General features: G+C 38.5%; 2 protein-coding genes across 2 annotated transcripts; one reads left to right on the top strand and one right to left on the bottom strand.

Moving 5' to 3' along the window:
• Positions 1-522: 522 nt before the first annotated feature.
• Positions 523-12375, top strand: LOC135157878 (uncharacterized). Its single transcript, XM_064114985.1, has 3 exons — positions 523-724; positions 6418-6502; positions 7642-12375. The coding sequence occupies exons 1-3, from the start codon at positions 717-719 to the stop codon at positions 9469-9471; spliced, it is 1923 nt and encodes a 640-aa protein (XP_063971055.1). The 5' UTR covers positions 523-716; the 3' UTR covers positions 9472-12375.
• Positions 12154-14621, bottom strand: LOC135157879 (uncharacterized). The gene is made up of 2 exons (XM_064114986.1): positions 13775-14621; positions 12154-13224 (listed from the first exon to the last, which is right to left on the bottom strand). Exons 1-2 carry the CDS (start codon positions 14618-14620, stop codon positions 12892-12894), a joined length of 1179 nt encoding a protein of 392 aa, XP_063971056.1. The 5' UTR covers position 14621; the 3' UTR covers positions 12154-12891.
• Between the last annotated feature and the right edge of the window lie 4904 nt (positions 14622-19525).

The raw sequence follows: 19525 nt of genomic DNA, 5'->3' as shown, positions 1-19525 counted from the left end.
CACACTTGCTATTCCAAATATTATGAAAATTATGAATATGATAAAATTATTTTATATTTACCAACCATTTTCTTTGCATCGCACTTGCCGCATACTACGGAGCCCGGGAGGGGACATGCATGACAATATTTTTTTAATAAGTCGTTCCCACCACTTATAAGTGGTTCCCACCACTTATAAGTCGTTCCCACCACTTATAAGTGGTTCCCACCACTTATAAGTCGTTACCACCACTTATAAGTGGTTCCCACCACTTATAAGTGGTTCCCACCACTTATAAGTCGTTACCACCACTTATAAGTCGTTCCCACCACTTATAAGTCGTTCCCACCACTTATAAGTCGTTCCCACCACTTATAAGTCGTTCCCACCACTTATAAGTGGTTCCCACCACTTATAAGTGGTTCCCACCACTTATAAGTCGTTACCACCACTTATAAGTCGTTCCCACCACTTATTTATAACTACCACGTGATGGCATATAATTATGAAGAAGGGAGCAGTACGCCGCGCCCTAACTCCAGGAAGCTCCGACGCCGAAGCTCTCAAACCAAGCCTGGCGAAAATCATCGAAATCGATGGATATAGCGCCAACGTCAACAGACCTGGGTACCCAACATTATAACAACAACAAGAAGAAGAAGCATGCTGCTGACGATTTTCTGAATGGGGTCGGTCATGCATGCTGAGGACGGAGACAAGTAAGACCTGGATAGATGTATAGGTACGTTTACTTTATTTTACTGCTTTTAACGTGACTACAGATCGACTATAAACCTTTATCCTATAGGCCTAGGATAGAGCGATTTATATTTAATTGAGAGTCTTCACAGTCTTGTAACGTTAGGTCTAATTAGGACTGACTTCGTTCCGACCAGGCCGGCGAAAAGGGTATCAACGGAGGGTGCCGCTGCATCCCCAGGCCGGTTAGCCATCGCCGGCGAGCTCCTCCTTCAGCGATTAGCCATCCGAATGTATGCAGCTTGATTGTTTTGAAGCTAGCTAGGGCTTGGTCTTGGCTTGAGTAGCCTTAAGGGCTTGGTGATAATGTGAAATATTGATATCAATATTTCACATTATCACCAAGCCTTGAGTGACGTAGGCCTATAGCTCTAGACACAAAAATCCGTCTGTTCTCCTCAGAACAGATTTTTCTGTCTAGCCTAGCCGACGCTAGTTCGGAATCGTATCTAGATTTGACCCATAACTCCGGCGTGGAGATATCCTACTAAAACATACCCAAAATCAAGAGTAGGCCCATAATAATTATTTTCTTAATTAAGAATACCTCACTAAACATTTATATACCGTGGTCATATCTACCAATCTCTTCTTAATATCATGATTAATCGACCTCGATCCATATATAGGGAGAGAGTTGGATCAAGAGAGGAATCGAGAGAAGGGGGGGGGGGGCGGGGAGGGGGTCCTGTTATAACTATAACAAGTCAGACATTTCCAAAGCTTAAATAATTACACTTCCAACCAGTGGCGTACCGTGGGTCACGGCATTGGGGGGGCACCCGAAATTTTTTTGAGTCACTTACTGATGCGAGCGCGAAGCGCGAGCTGAAAATTTTTTATATTCAGACCTAAAAAAGGACATTATAAGCAATTTTTTTTGTAATCATGATACGTACCTGTCTAGCTAAACAAACAATGCGAGCGCAAAGCGCGAGCTGAATTTTTTTTATATATTGACCCCAAACAGGGTTATTTTAAGGGCTATATTTTAGGACTCCATTAAGAGTATACATATCTCACAATAATCATCTAATGCGAGTGCCAAGCGCTAGCTGATTTTGTATACATCTAAACACATGAAGCAAATGTCATTATAATCATGATTTAATAACATACGCATCTCACTAATCAAATATTGCGAGCGCGAAGCGCGAGCTGAAAATTTATGAAATTCAGACTTGAAGAGGGGAATTTTTAGGCTTGTAAGACCATATTTTATCAACATAAACATGCGAGCGCGAAGCGCGAGCTGAAATTTTTTTATATTCAGATCAGAAAAAGGGACATTTTTAAGGACCGATTTTAAGAATTCATGAAGAGCAGATACCAATCCAATCCACTAATGCGAACATAAGCATGGACAGGAAATGTTTTACATTAAGACCTTAAAATGGGGCAATCACTTTAAGAATTCATGAAAAAGAAGCATATGTCAGTACATAAAACAATAATAACTCGAAGTGCGAGGAAATATATTTGGTTTATATTAACTTGAAAACGTGAGGTTTTAGTATAACAGGATTATCTCGTTAAACAGACAATTCAAGCACCAGGAACAATGAAGACATAGGCCTTGAGCAAATTATGTTCATAAAGTTATCAAAAAATGTTTCTTATGTAATATAACATAACATGATTATAATATAACATTATAATGAACAATAACTTCTCCTTTCCCACTACGTTTCTCTTCCTTTCTCCCTCTTTTTCTCCTTTTCCCCGTTTTTTTTTTTTTTTTTTTTTTTTTTTTTGCCAGCCGATTGGGGGGGCACGTGCCCCCCCATGCCCCCCCCGTAGTTACGCCACTGCTTCCAACTCCAAGTACTGTTGTGATTGCCAGCTAGGTGAATTTAAAAATTAACGTAAACCCACACAGGTATCAGGACAACTTCCCCCTGGACAATCACCCCCCGGACAATTACCCCCCTAGGACAATTACCCCCCGGACAATTACCCCCCGGACAACTACCCCCCGTACAACTACCCCCCGGACAATTACCCCCCGGACAATTACCCCCTATATAGACAAAGGGAGTACACAGAGTCATACGTCGGCCGTACGTTTGACGTAAGAAGTACTCAAGGCATTCTCGAGTATCTTGGAATCAAACGTACGCCGTAGGAAAGCTGTAAAATTGAGCTCCATCCATAGGCGGATCCAGGGGGGCGAGGGGCCCGCCCCCCCCCCTATCGGCAGAGCAAAACAAATGAAGAAAAAAGGGGGAAAGAAAGAAAAAAGAAAAAGAAGGGGAAAGAAAGGAGGAAAAATAAGAGTTAAAATAAGAGGGAGACGAGTGAAAAAAAAAAGGTCAGGGGATGACTTGGAAAATGATAAAAAAATATATTTCATGTCACTATATTAATTTTTTCGTTCGCGCTTCGGGCTCGCATAGCCTGTTCGATGAGATACACATCTTGCTAAATAGGCTGATATGTAGCTTAAAATGTCAAGTTTTGAAGTCGATTTTACAAAGCATATTTCAGCTCGGACATTATTCATAATTTTGTTTGATTTACAAACTGATTTTTAAGTGCTCTGTTAAATGTCCGTTTTATGGTGTGAATATAACTTGCAGCTTGCGCTATGCGCTCGCATTATTTGATTTGCCAAATTATATAACAAACTACTTAAAACCCCCCTTTTATGACAGTTTACCAAAAATTTCGTCTTACGATTTGCGCTCGCATTTTTGTTAAAAATATATCAACTCACATATCCTATTCATGATTACAAAAGTGCTTAAAATATCCAGTTTTCAGGCCTCAGTGTCAACACATTTTACTCACTCATTTAGGCTTATTACATTAATAAATATGATAATAAAATTTTCATGAATTCTTAATGACTAAATTGTCCCTTTTCAGAAAAGAATATCGACAATATCACAGTTTCATATGTTTCATATCGCGCTCAGGAAGAGGAATAAGAAAGTTGTCATCATTTTCATATGATGACAAAATGTCCTTAGACCTAGAATGTCCAGGTCCTAGGTCAAAATAATAATGAAGATATCAGCTCGCGCTTCACACTCGCATCATTTATTAAGTGCTTTCCACATCCACTTCACAATTTCCATACACAATGCTTTAGATAGTGCTCAAATTCACCATTTTCATACCGGAATATCAAGTATTTTCCGCTCGCGCTTCGCGCTCGCATTGCTTTTTCGATGAGATTAATATCATGCTCAATATAGGCTGATATGGAGCTTAAAATATCAAGTTTCGAAGTCAATATACAAAACATATTTCATCTCGGATATCGAGCTTTCATTATTTTTTAATTTACAAATTGATTTTTCAAGTGCTCTGTAAAATGTCCGTTTTATGGTCTAAATATTAATATTTTCAGCTCACGGTGCTCGGTCGCATTATTTGATTTGCATAGGCCTACTTCTTTATAAATTCTTACAAACCGTCCTTAAAATGCACCTTAAACGAATTGTATACTATCATGATTGCCAATTTGTGTAGAAAAAACACTGTATTTGATTATGTCATATTGTTTACAATTTAGTAAATTTGGTACTTAATTTCCTTCTTTAATGTTTAATTGCTTTCACCCAAGAATAATACACACAAACACACCTTGTAATTTACAAGGTGTTCTTGTGTGTATTATCTTTGCATAAAGTTTTTTAGCTAACTGTATTAAGTTATAAAGCCACATCTTAATCTGGAATGTGCACCAATTGTTTCATAATTCTTAGCTTCTTGTTAGTTGAACTGTTAAAAAAACAGATTTATAGGTCTACTTGACAGTGTTAGTGTTCATAGTTGCGTTATCGACTTTCAATTTTTCTACCTATTAAGGTGTTTTTTTTATGTTTTATCTATTTGCCTGATTTCTTACCTGAAATTAAACCCAAAATAAATATTTAAAAAAATCAGATCAGTTGGAATCAGGGATATTCAGCATATGTGATTATTATGACTAATCGTGTTCAATTGTTCTATGAAAACTTAGAATGAGGGCCAGTTTACAAATTTTCTGATGTATATATGCATAGCCAAACGGGAGGTTTCGGGTGCAAGCCCCCCCCCCCATTTTTCATGATGCAGAAGGCGCCGCTAAACAAAAACAAAAAAGAAGAAAGTGAGAAAACAGGAGAAAGAGCAATATAAAAGAGAAAGAAAAAGTTATTAAAGTAAGATAAAGTAGAAAATATTTCGGAAACCTGTGCCACCAACCAAAACTTACAATGGGTCCCGCCTTATTCTAACATTGATGCTGGAGAGAAGGGGGGATTTTCTGAAGGTAATTGTCTGGGGGGTAATTGTCCGGGGGGGTAGTTGTCCAGGGGGTAATTTTCCGGGGGGTAAATGTCCGGGGGGTAATTTTCCGGGGGGTAATTGTCCGGGGGGTAGTTGTCCGGGGGGTAGTTGTCCGGGGGGTAGTTGTCCGGGGGGTAATTGTCCGGGGGGTAATTGTCCGGGGGGTAGTTGTCCGGGGGGTAGTTGTCCGGGGGGTGATTGTCCTCGGGGGGTAATTGTCCGGGGGGGTAGTTGTCCGGGGGGTGATTGTCCAGGGGGTAGTTGTCCTAGAACCACCCACACAATATCATTTTGAAATATTACTTTTCTTAATTACATATACTGATATAGGCCTAGATCTACCTCACCTTACATTTACGTACCGTCATCATATATATCAATCTATTCTGATTATCATGGTAGTCACACCATGTGAACCTATCAATATAGAGAGAGGGGTAGAGAGAAAAAAAGAGAGAGGGAGAGAGAAAGAAAGAGGGGGCAACGGGGGGGGGGGGGGGGTGGCGGTGGAAAAAAAATAAGCCTTCTCATAGTAAATTTTTTTTGGGGTGCCCCCCCAAAAAAAATTGTGCTCACTACCCCTGGCGCCCAAGGGGGGGGGGGGGGGGGGGGTGGCGGTGGAAAAAAAAAAGTCTTCTCATAGTAAATTTTTTTTCGGGTGCCCCCCCCCCCAAAAAAAAAAAAAAAAAAATTGTGCTCACTACCCCCCCCCCCCCCACTAGGCCAAAAATCGGCCGGCACGATTTTCAATTTTTCGCATGAAGTGGGCCCCTTTTTAGGCCCCCTCCCTTGCCACCGGCTGGATCCGCCCCTGGACTCAGTTAAGACAAAAAGAGAAAATAAAACCATAATGTCAGTCAGACGTATTCACAGTCGAGAAAGAGTATAGATATGTGTTTTGCGTAGCCAGGGGGGGGGGGGATATGGATACTTTATGACAATGATAGAATGATGATCGTGGGCTGGAGGGATTATTTGCTATTGACGGGGGTCGACCCAAGTGTGTGTACACAAACATGTGGTACATAGCCTACTCACAATATCTCACATCTATTAATGTTCTTATTATAGTAGTATTCTTGTTGTTACTTTTGTTCTTTTTTATTGTCATTGCGAGTACCGGTAACTGGGCTTGAACATACAGGAAAAGTACATCTTTAATGTTCTATGTGACTATAAGAAACTTTGTTAGGATACTCACATAGCATATCAATGATGAAAGAAAATACTGCAGTTATGAAAATATTAGTGGAATATATGTGATATATCTGCTGTATAACATCCCATCCCTTCACATTCGAACCTGTTAAGGATGCATTATGCATACCCAAAACTTTTTTTCCTTTATTCATCACTTTTCATTTATTTATTTCTATTCACTTTTCTTTCCATCTGCAGTATAGTCATCATGGAGAAATTGAAAGATTTCCTCAGACAGAGAGGGCTGAAGGAAGACATAATCCAGAAAATGGTTGAAGATAAGGTTAGTACCTGTACAAGAGTTGGCTGCAGAGTTTTGAGCATAACTGTAAAGAAGTGTTGCTACTTTTCTGCCGTCCAATGACAAAGGGACGCCTGGGAAGCACCCTACATTGCTTCATCTCCAAAGAAGGCAAAATGATACCATCTCATCCATCTGCTGGAAATGTGATGAAATGCTGTTGGAGAAGTGATGCTTGGGGTGCAAGTCTTGTGTCCAAGACACACAAATGCACACACCCCACATATTACACACACACCCTAACACACCTGGACACATGTACACCCACACACACAGAAGACAAAGCACACATCTAACAAGATACTAAGGCAGGGTTTGAAGAGAGACATATACAGTTCAGTTCAACAGTTCAAATGAGGTTTTATTTCCAAAAATTCAAAACATAAAATGTCTTTTTAACAGTAATTTATGGACTAAATTTCGAATTAAAAAAATGTCTACCCACCCCCCCCCCCCCCCACTCCCCCAACAAAATTTGTAGTGAATGCTGAACTGACATCATTTGTGGCCATGCCCTTTGATAACCCAGAGGGGCACATGAGATTTGAATTTAAAAAAGGTATGAATAAAATCAATGAATTATAAATATTAAGATAAAGGGATACTTTTTATGGGAATTTAAGAAGGGGAGGGGGAGGCTTTAGACTCCTCTCTTTCTATTAATTATAAATATTATTATTATTATCATCATCATCATTATTTTTATTATCAGATGACCTATTATCAAATATCAATATTATAATAGAAAAGTCCTAATGCACCCATTCGGCAAAACCGGGGGTGGGGGCGTTCCACGCAACGTGACGCGACACTACCCACCCTTTCGCACAGCACCAATTTGGAGAAGAAAAAAACAATGAGTTGTGATGGGGAAGAAAGAACTTAATTAGGAAAACTACATTTAATATTGCACCAAATTATTCGCAAGTCCAAAATGCGTGCTTCTGATTGGTTGAAATTGAATCTCAAGTCCAAAATGTGCGCTTCTGATTGGTTGCAGGGGGTGGTGCACAATATTGACTTTTGGGGAAGATATCCAGGTGTCTATCATATCATATTATTTTATGTTAATTCAATATTCAGTAAAGCTAAGATTTTATCTTTTTGTTTGTTCTTATTAGGTTGATGTGGAAATAATCCCATTGCTTGATGATAAGAAACTTGCCGAGTACATCCCAGCATATGGAGACCGGGTAGCAGTGGTAACATTTTGCAAGTGTGAATCAGGGCCATCATACTCTACTAGTTCACCAAAAGCAGCAAAGCCATCAATGGTAGACAGATTAAAAATGAAGATCAAGAAATCTCAGAAGAAAAATATTGGTAACAGGAATGCAGAAAAAGAGGAAAGGAGGGTGGAGATAGGGTGGAAAGACTTTGATGTGGCCAGTATGGAGTACAAGCAGATTCGAACATCTAAGGGTGGCGGAACGTTGGGGAAAAATGCAACAGCTGGCGATGTCATCAAGGAGGGGAGGAGACTTTTCTTTCCAGATAATATGTCATTCAGAGGTCATGTGGATGATTTCTATTTCCATGTGGAAGATTTTCGAGGAAAGCTATTTTCCGAGGGTAATGTAGAAGATCTGTACCTAGAGACAGAAGTAAAAATGTTGCGGATATATATTTGCTCAAAGAAGAAGGGAAAGAGTCAAAAGACATCCAATGACACTGACGAAGACATCTCATTCTATCCTGATGAGGCAGATGAGGACTTGGATGAAACATTACCAATGATTCCGTTGACTCCGGAAACGGGTATTAGCCATACTGCCATTGAGTCAGTAATTGATCTAACCCTCTTTGAATTAGTGCCACAACCAGAACAGGAGCAGGAAATGGAGTCCGATCATGAGCAACCGAGCACTAGCAATGCTCCACCCTCAAGAACTGAAGGTCTTGCTATTGAGGAACCACTACTAACACAAGGTCTACAAATTCTGGGAGAAGAGTTGGAAAAGCGTTCATTGGTAAAGCTGCACAGATGCATGGTTATAACTGAACTCCTGTGTATTTTCAAAGCACCTGATATGATGACATCCCCTCTAAAATTCGAGTTTGTGGACGAACTTGGAATTGATGCAGAAGGAGTGTCGAGAGATGTTTACACAATCTTTTGGAAACAATTTTTTGAAATGTATGCTGATGGGGAAGATTTCAGAGTTCCAGGTTTGTGCCCAGAACTAGGGCCAGAAGAGTGGAAAGCCGTTGGAAGAATCCTTGTGAAAGGATTCATAGACCACAAAATTTTCCCTCTTAGAATGGCACCAGCTTTCGTCATTGGCATGCTATTTGGTGAAGATGCAGTCCTGCCTGACACTTTGATGGAGTCTTTCAAGCTTTACCTAAATGATGGAGATCGAGCTTGTGTTCAGTCTGCACTGTCTGGAAACACAACAGAGGAAGAGCATGAAGCACTCGTTGACCTCCTTGACCGAGAAGGTGGGCATACCATACCAAAAGAAGGGGAATCATTAGCACTTATGTTCCAGTTGGCGCACAAGGTCATCATCCAGAACGGGAGCTATGCGATGCAGTGTATGAGGGAAGTTGTGACTCCTCAGTTGTTAAGCAAGCTTCCAACCCCCTCGGTAGTTCTCAGCATATACCAAGAGCTCCAACCTACAACAAAGAAAGTCTGTGAGATCTTTTCAGCTATTCCATCCAACCAGGAAGAGTCAAACTCGGTGCGTTTCCTCATGCAGTACATTAAGGGGCAAGACAAGAAAGGATTGAAAAAATTAATGCATTTTCTGACAGGATCTGAAGTGATGAGCGTTTCCAAAATAATGGTTCAATTCACGTCTCTAGAAGGTGCAGGCAGGCGACCAGTGGCACATACATGTGGGCCTACTCTTGAACTTCCAAGTACCTATGGAAGTTACCGGGAATTTCGCCAAGAGTGGGATTGTGTATTAGCATCAGGATATATGAACTTTGATTTTGGTTAATGGCTACTGGTTACTCGTACATTTCCTCCAGGGTACTGCACAGTTTCAAGTTTAATCTTGAATTTTGTTGCTTTATATCTTAAATTAATGCGGGAAACTGTCAAATATCGGTGTATTGGCTTTGAGAAACATGAAGGCTTACCCAAGTTCAAAGTTGACTTCCCGTACGCAGCATACATCATTAATTAAATATGCAGCATAAACATAACACTACCTGACTACATTTTGCAGAAAACCCTTTATTTTTGTCCTTTATTAAACTTCCTCAGAACAACTCATTGCTTTATGAAGATGAAAGTAGGCTGTCTTCTCTAATTGTTTACATTTATTAATTAGCTTGAAATTTGTAGGTGTGAGACATATGGCAGTGATAGCAATTGTGCATATTTGCAAAGGTTTAGTATTAAACATCTTCATGCTTCAGATATGGTGTTGAAACACCAAAAAATTATATTGAATGAATTAATATGCAGAAATCAATCTGGTATTTATACATACAATGTAGTGTATCACAAAAGTGTACTCTCAGAAAATGGCTTCCCAAGTAACTTTGGTACCAAATGTATAAACGTATTTCACCATTTCAGATAAATTTGGGTGTGCGTGATTCAGTGATGATCTCATTTTGCCATTACATTCACTCTTTGGTGGGCATAGACGATTTTTGTGAAAGGTGAACAAATCTTCTGTGTCACTTTTGGAAAATCTGTTTACTAACATTACCATAGAGACAACCACTTCCCGCTGCATTTTTTTTCTTGCTCCGAATATGCTTTGATTGGATGAATATAGATGTATGTACATTATTCAATTTTCCTTTTAATAATGAGCTCAAATTTATCAAAATGGTATTTGACATCAGAAAGAGACAAAATTGAAAACCAATCCAAAGAAAGAAGTATGTGCAGCAATAGAGCCCCAATTTAAAATAGGTAGATTTTATGTCGATTCACTCTTAAGTAATCGAAATGAGGTATTCTACCCTATAATTAAAATGATCTGTTGTTAAAATGTACATGATACAAGGCATATCATGTTCAAAGCACTTAAAGAGAACCTTCATTTTGAATTAGATTAATGTAGGACCAATTTGGTTCACGAAGAGAGTTCAAGAGACTGTAGAATATCAATGTTTTTGTACAATGATGGTGTTAAATTCAATGACTATAATATGCCAAATATTTTGTACATTTTGATACACTGCACTTTGTTTTGATATTGGCTCTTCTTGTCAAGATTTTCCCTTGTTTTCATTGTATAAATGGGCTTTTTTTAACATGATGTTTCTATAGAAGAGAACCCATCTTTGTTTAATTAACAAGTGAATTTTGGTTCACTGTTTTGAGTTTAAATCATATTAGACCCAGGAATTCCACAAAGAAACACAGAACAGTCATAATATGATGTTAAAACCCAAAGGGGGGGGGGACTCAGATTTGGTTCTGATGGGAGTGTGTCGCTGAAGCCGCAAAACCCAACCCATTTTTAAGGTTCATTTTGGCGGAGAAGGGAACCCATTATTAGGGGTTTTATTAAGAATAATTACCTTTTTGTGCAATTTATCGACGAAATGGGCAAAAATATATAGTATAATTTTTTTGGCCAAAAAGTCGCCCATTAGAGCGTCACACTCCTGTACTGTGTATACCTTACTAGGCATGTACCCCCCCCCCCCCCCCCCGGTGTTCAAGGATATTGGATTAAGTGGGTTTATGAAGTGACATGAAAAGAACATTCAGGGTGGTGTGTTTTAATGTTGGACCCAAGGATATACATGTATCGTGAAGATCCAAGAGAACCTTCATGCCATGTTTTATTCGGATCAAATGGGTTTAATATGGTGTTGTGTTCTAATGTTATTGGTCCAAGGCATATAATGAAGAACCAAGAGAACCTTCAATTCGTTTACTTTACGGTATATTATTGGAAAAAGTTAGTTAAAGAAGAATTGACCCGTTGAAGACGAGCTTATTTTGCTATAACACACATTTCCCGTAGACCCCAGCCGGAGTATAATCAGGACTAGTCTTCAACGGGTTATTAGGACTTTCATATTGTTGTGTTTTGACTATCTACCAATCTTGCAAATAACCATGAACATGGTAGGTAGGCGTATTGCTTTGAGAACAGTTATGGTGTTGTGTTTTAATGTTGTTTGGTTAAGGCATATCATAAAGTACCAAGAGAATCCTTCATGTTGTTAATTTTAACTGGACCAAATGACCATAGTGAAAGAACGTTTATGGCGTTTTTGTGTTTTATTGTTATTGGTCCAAGGCATATTATAAAAAACCAGAGAATTTTCTTTTGTTTACTTAAATATGTTATTGGAACAAGTTGGTTTAAGAAGAATTAATGATACGACTTTCATTTTGCTGTGTTTCACTATCTACCAATCTTGAAAATAACCATGTACATTGTCCCACTTGCAGATTCCATTGAATGTGTGTTTTTGGTAACATACATGTACTTGTAGGGCTCCACAGTCCACAGTAAATTTGTTTGGTTCAGTGCCACTTTCCATTTAGGGTCAATTATGTTTTTTGTTTTAAACTTTGGGGCCTTAATTAGATGGTCACAAGTAACGCATACCCACAGCTGCTGGCCCATGCAGTGCCATAATGCTACTGAGTCCATGAGTCCGAGTTGTATGTATAACACATAGAACATCAAAGGCAAGTCTGGAAGATAATCAAGTTGATTTAATTACATGTAGTAATATGACATGAACAGAACAATTACAATATGTCCAAGGCGAACAAAGCAGTAAGAAAGTTGAGTATGAAAAACTTCAATAAAATGCTTAAGATGCCTACAGAGTGCCTATGTAGTCCTTATAGATTTTGTACCGAGATCTGTGTCAATCTTTTTTTCTACTTTCAATAAAAAGTTACAAGAAATCAATACTTGTCCATCACTTTGAAATGTAAACCTCCATTGACTCATTGCTGAATTATTTTAGTTCGACCTCGGTTATCTGGTCGGGACCGGCCTTCATCCAGATAATTAATTTGGCCATATATGAGAGACAAGTCCTAGACAACATGTCTCTATATAGAGCATATCCTATTACTTAATTAAACTGGTATATGAACAAACTTATACATTTAAATGGCAAGCTTTTGTTCCAGACTTGTTTCATTTTGTTTGTACAAAATTTGAATAAAACAAAGTAAGAAACTTTCCCTCAATCTTGAAGCAAAGAGTGAGGAAAAAAAAATTCCTTGCCAGATAGTGGCCAGATAATCTAGGTCAAACTGTGTACAAAACCAATGATTGGCGAGAAGGCAATTAGACTATGCTTATTTCCTTAAGAAGAACAAAAAGGAAAAACTTAAAACACACCCACATGAACAGGCATTGTTTGTATTCCTTGGTTAAGTTGGTTTGAACCTATAGCTGCTGCACCTTCAGACAGAATTAATTGTTAAGCAAGTGTGTTATCTCACGTCGAAGAGCTACATAAAGAAGTCGAGCACCGTGTCGGTCTCTTGGATACTCGTACCCAACTTCATTCATCACGATGCAACAGAGTTCAAAGATGTCTTCATCACATGGTATTGTTTTTCTGAAAACACATTCCTCTTTGCATGCTTGCATACGTTCCTGGCTCACACCATGCAGATAATCTCTTGTAGTGTACAAAGACGGCAAGTTGAACATGATGTTTGGGCGGCCGCTAGGAGCTTGGACGTTCCTCGATGGTCTAATGAGATGCCGATCCCATACATCTACCACTTCATCAAGCTCAGCCTGCAATTGAGATGGGAAAGAGATAAAACGGTGTCATTTAATATTTTAAGCATAAACCAGTATACCGTCAACAAAAGACACAAGGGAGGAAACATGAAATTTAAAATGTAAAATGTTTGGCAATATTCTACTCGGCACTGAAGCATGATTAAACATCTATGGCTTCGGTTACTAAATGCTATATTAAATCAGGCCCCTGAGAGCAGCACCCCTGACCCTTTGGAGGGGGGGGGGGGGCAAAGCTACCCTGCAAAAACGCCCCAACTTTTTTTTACATTGATCCTTTTGAAAGTTTGATCAATATCCAACTTCGTTACTTCTTGGGGATCGACATTCTCAAATGTCCAGAACCAGATCCTTGCGCTGCTTCAATTCATTTGCAGTGCGAACAAAAAAGTTGATCACTGTAAAAGAACAATTAAAGGCCTAGATCTATATGATATTATAAAGTAAAGTTAAAGATTTTCTTCTAATCTTAATTTCTGATTCTTAATTTTGGTCGATGGTCATGCAAATCTAAAATGGAGGTAAAAATTGCCATTGCTCTTACCTGGATAAGATGTAAGAAACAAAACCGTAGGAGATTGACATCTACGAAATTGCCAATGAAATCACCGTCATCTTGCAAATCGCGAAAAAAATAGATCCAAAATTCCATGCACTCCCTTCGAAGGAAGGACCACCAGTACTCGATCCTTTGATTGGCGGTGCTTGGACCTTCTAGATAACTGCGAATGCCCGCCATGCCATCTTCGTCATCCTCACGGAAGAACCTTTGAAAGTCACGCACATATCCATTCTCGGTACCTAGATCCCCACGTACAACAGATGGACATCCTCCGATGTCTGACACCTTTTCTATGTAGTACCCTCCAATCACCTTCGGGTCTGATGAAGTGTGGTAGGCGTTCATCCACATTATTTTCCTGGAAAACCCATCGATGCAGCCATTAATGCATATTCCAAATGCTTTCAGTTTGTCGTAGCTGTCCAGATGCCACAAAAAGTTTGGCCCTTTGGATGAATACTGACGTCGCCTCAGTCTTCTCCTTCTCCTCTGAGTTGTCCCTTCTGGGTCGACAACTCCAAGGATTATCCTTACATCTTCCTTTTTACAATTGATATGATGTGCCCGACATTTTTCAAACATCCATCGGTAGCCATGCAGACGACCCGATCCCTCGACCTGCTTTAGAATAAAGTCTACAACCTCACCGATGTCACTGTAGTTTTTTCTCCTTGACAGGCCATGCTGTCTGAGCAGCCTTTTCAAATGACGGAAAGAAATTACAATTCCACACTCTGTGGCAAGAATCGTAACTATGTCTTTGTACATGAGTCCCATTTCAAAGCATATCTTTATCACTGCATTTCGTTCTTGCTCTCGTTCATCCATTTTTGGCTAAAATGGGCAGAACAAAGTCAGTAGTTTTAAAGAAGATGACTCTGAATCGACTCTAAATCGCTCTAGCATAGGCCTTACGAAGAATTTAGTCCAGACGCAGTAAACGAATTATAAGTGGTGGGAACGACTTATAAGTGGTGGTAACGACTTATAAGTGGTGGGAACGACTTATAAGTGGTGGGAACGACTTATAAGTGGTGGGAACGACTTATAAGTGGTGGGAACGACTTATAAGTGGTGGGAACGACTTATAAGTGGTGGGAACGACTTATAAGTGGTGGGAACGACTTATAAGTGGTGGGAACGACTTATAAGTGGTGGGAACGACTTATAAGTGGTGGGAACGACTTATAAGTGGTGGGAACGACTTATAAGTGGTGGTAACGACTTATAAGTGGTGGGAACGACTTACTAAAAAAAAAATGTTCATGCATGTCCCCTCTCGGGCTCCGTAGCATACCCCTCCACGAAAAACAATTATTTTCGTGTGCGACAATTTATACCATGATTCCGGACGCGCGCCGGACGGGTAAAGATATCCTTGATTATAATGATGTAAGACCAAATTGTGTGATTTTTTTCTTCTTATATCATGAGTAAATTCTAAGTTTTTATTTGCTTTTGTATATCGAATCTGAGCAGATGTTGGTAATAAATTCGTGTTTGATAACTTATTTTATTTTTTCTTGTTAGCTGCATGTTCCATGGCACTTTCCAATAATAATATGCTCGCGTTCGTATCGTGACGCTCTTCAAGTTCTATCGATGCGCTGCCGATCGACGGCTCTACGCACGGGTACCTTGAGAACTAGCCGTCGACGATCACCCACAATACACCACACCTCATCATTCGATCGAAGGAGTGGACGAGATTGAGACTGAAATTCGGAAAATCAGGCCCATATTTCCGTTAGAAAATAAATTATATCAATCGTTAATGCAAAACTATATGTTATATGATATTTTAAGCATTTTCTGTCATTTAAGAGATAAATAAGGTAAAAGTTTGATTTTCGCCTTGTTTTTGCAATCTTGTTCTATGTATTGCTCTGTGAAATTGAATTGCAGAAGTCTTACGGTACGAAATTGTTTTCGAACGCAGTAATATGCGCGTCCGGAATCATAATAGTGTCCGGTAATACAATACGTGACTATACATGGGACACCGTGTACAGACTCTATAATGTGCCACGCCCACCTTTTGTCGTAGGCCGAGAGTCTGCGTTAGGTTCTGATCAGTGGCGTACCTAGGATTTTCCACAGGGGGGGCAAAACCGTCAGCCCCAAAATTTGACAACCCAAAAAAAAAAAAAAAAAAAAAAAAAAAAAAAAAAAAAAAAAGGTCTTTTCGATCACAAATAAAGGATTTCGTCCCAGAAAAAATTTGACAAGCAAAAAAAAAAAAAAAAAAAAAAAAAGGTCTTCCATCACAAATAAAGGGTTTCGTTCCAGAAAAAAAAAAAAAAAAAAAAAAAAAAAAGGTCTTCAAGCTCGTCAGGGGGGCATTAGAGGTCTTAAAGCTCGTCAGGGGGGGCAAAAAAGGTTTTTCAAGTCCGTCAGGGGGGGCAAAGATACGTTTTTGCATGGGTTGTGACTCGTCAGGGGGGGCAGAGTGCCCCCCCCTGCCCCCCCCCCCCCCCCCGTAGGTACGCTAGTGGTTCTGATCACTAGCATGACTTGCCTCACTCGAGATCCTGCAAGTTTGGAGATAGTTTTACTTATTATATTTTTGTTATTTAATAGGGTCGGTGGGAAGGGACTTCGACCTTACCTTCCAATTTAATTAATTAATTCGCATCACCCCCACCCCCTCCCCAACCCTCGCTGCAAGATATGGAGCGTTTTTAAATCCAAATACACTGGACGACTTCAAGTTTGTTTTAACATAAACTTTATGTTAGTTTGAGGAATAAGAATAAGACTCATTCTTGGACGAATCTTACTACATTTTGAGCAGTCAATGGTGTCATTTTGACAAGTTGTGGAAATTAACATTTTCAAACTATCTTAGTGTATGTAGTCCAACAGCAACATCGGCACAAATTTTGAACTCGCCATCTACGTAGGACCAAAGGCTTCAGCAAAAAAAAAAAACACAACAACAACAACAAACAAACAAACTAGTTAGTTGTCCTTGTTCGAATAGGGGTCGTGGGTGGGGAGGGGGTCGAGGTTAGGTTTGTTACGCAATTCTTGTTGATATATTGATCAATATGTGTCAGTTATTGCCCCTTCCTTTCTAATAAAGAAATAAACCGCTTTGACTTCTCAGAAGATTAAGCACCAAACATGCAAAAAGAGATTTACAACTATAAAAAGTCGATATTAGTATAGCTTTCAACACCTATAATAACGCAATGAAGTGGTATTACTCAACATGTACATGTAGAAGCATGAATGTTTATTGTTATCCATCTTTTAGCTGCATTGAATACTTTGTAAACATATCACTCTGTTCTGTGTCATTCAACAAGTTGTACTCTTCACAAATTGCAAAGGAGAAGGGGTTTGTGCAAATCACCTCGAAATCTTATTGTAAAAAATATTTAGGCCTATATACATGCAGCAACCTTATAATCCGCTCATAACAATATATGGGTAGGTATCCTGGTAAAACTCTTTGTTACATAACAGATTCGTAATACGCAGTTAAAGGAGAATGGAACAGAAAATATATCAAAGAACACGATCAACGTAAGTTTGAAAACAACTATTCGATAAACAATAAGAAAGCAGTAGAACGTCGAAATCACATGCTATGGAGATCCTCGCGTTGGCAATGCGACCAGGATTTGTCACGTTACAGAAGTACAACTTACTCTCTCCTATATACGCTGAAAATATACCCCCAAATATCTATGTTGCTCATTCTTATGATATATCTATGTCCGTGGTATATTTTATGAAGCCTCTATTGTATGCCCTCCCATTAAAACAAAAACAAAAACACCTGATCATGGATAGACTTGATAAAAGTGACAATGGTAAAATATGTCGAAAAGTAGCCTAATTGGGGAGTTGCGGTACAAGTGTGACATCACCACTGACCATGCTGGATATTGACCTCGCATTGACCTCACCAAAATATTGGTTTTTTCGGGAATGATGGAAATTGGCTCAATATTGCGTCTTGTATAGGAATTCATTTGAACACAAGATGAATATCATTCAGACTACTAATGGTTTCATTTTACAATTTTCATTATAACTTCCCATTTTCAATAATTCACATTTAAATGATACCATGGGTGCTTTGGAAAGAAATTTAGTGATATGTTGCTCATCGTTATTAAATTATAAAGGAATTATGATACCAGAGATATTACATGAAGAAATGGAATTTATCACTAAAGCAAGCAGCATTTCTAAAACTGCATTTTAGCCCCAGGTGTCCGTGTAATTATGATTATAACCAGTAACCACAATCAATGATGATGTCCAAAATGAAAAAAAGGGGTGAACAATATTATTTCATTTATTTCCATTTCCAAAAACCACTTACGATATGTTTTGTTTCATACATCTTGATACATAATTAATAAAACAAGGACATTTTATATGTATAATAATCATGATAACCATACAAACAGAACAAGTTTGGGAACGGAGGGGGCTTTTAAAAAGCGTACAGTGCAGCCTCCTATATTAAGAATTCGTATAAACAGTATTTAACAAAAACACAAGAACAACGTGGTGAAAATTGAGCATGAATCCAGTTGAATGTATATAGTTCAATAGTTTATCTGTAATAAGAAGAAAAAAAAAACTTCATTTCATTAAGCAAAGCCGGCTGAGAGCTCTAATTTGAATTACAAAAGCATGTGCACTGCATGGTACACTTTTTACACCTTTCGTTTTCCGTGTTTTCCCATCCCATCTGGGGTACAAGTACGTTGACCCCTTTTACGATAATCATGATAATTCCAAGCCAATCGTTGGATGTATCAGTCTGAAACTAATGGAATTGGTTTGTAAATGATGTACAAAGAAAACCCAAGTATTGTAATGCAGTTTGAATATCAATCGCATTCCGGATATGCAAGGTAGAGTGTTTTGCCTCACTGGATAAATAACAAGTTTTGATTTGGGTTGGAGATCAGGGTAATATTGGTGATTTTATGTTATACTTGTTTATGTGGCGAGTCACATGCAGGTATTGTCAATGTCTGTCATTCGTGTAGTACTGCAGTAAGAACAGAATCAAACAACATGCTCTGGTTGAGTTTACTCTATGAAAATACGCTTCTTCTTTAGGAGTTTGAAAGAAAGTTTAACTAAATGTGTTGCATCCTCATTGGAATGGAATGGAACAAACTTTCTCTCACATTAACAAAATCCCCAACAATTGAATCATTTAATAAGTCCCTTAAAACTTTTGTAATCTAGGCAACTGCCTTCATTTAATATGTCATTCTGATTTTTGATTGTATAAATAAGTTTAACTGAAATTGTGAGCGCTTTGGGCCATGTGGGAAAAGCGCGTTGTAAATATTGAGCATTATTATCATTATTATAATTTCCATTGTCCACAACTTGATGTTCTGTTGGTATATTAAACAGCAACCGGACTTCTTCCAGAAATCTAGGGTTATTGTTCTATATTCTATCAAATGGGTCCTATTCTCATTGTTCACTTCTCTTTCTAATTCAAGACCCTCCGTAGGATATGAGATGTTATTATTATAATTTTTATTATTACTATTTATGTTATTATTATTATTATGAGCTGTTATTATATATTATTATTAATCAATTCAATTCATTTATTTTCTCTTTCAATCTTTTTACATTTACAATGATAGTTCAATATACATATTTACAAAATACTAGTATAACATTTAAAATATTTTTCATAATACAATAATACCATGAAATCGAAAGGGGATGAGACCAACT

This window comes from Lytechinus pictus, unplaced genomic scaffold (genome assembly GCF_037042905.1).
Source record: "Lytechinus pictus isolate F3 Inbred unplaced genomic scaffold, Lp3.0 scaffold_20, whole genome shotgun sequence".
Classification (NCBI taxonomy): domain Eukaryota; kingdom Metazoa; phylum Echinodermata; class Echinoidea; order Temnopleuroida; family Toxopneustidae; genus Lytechinus; species Lytechinus pictus.
Note: the sequence above shows the minus strand (reverse complement) of the source record. Positions and strands in the feature narration are given on the sequence as shown.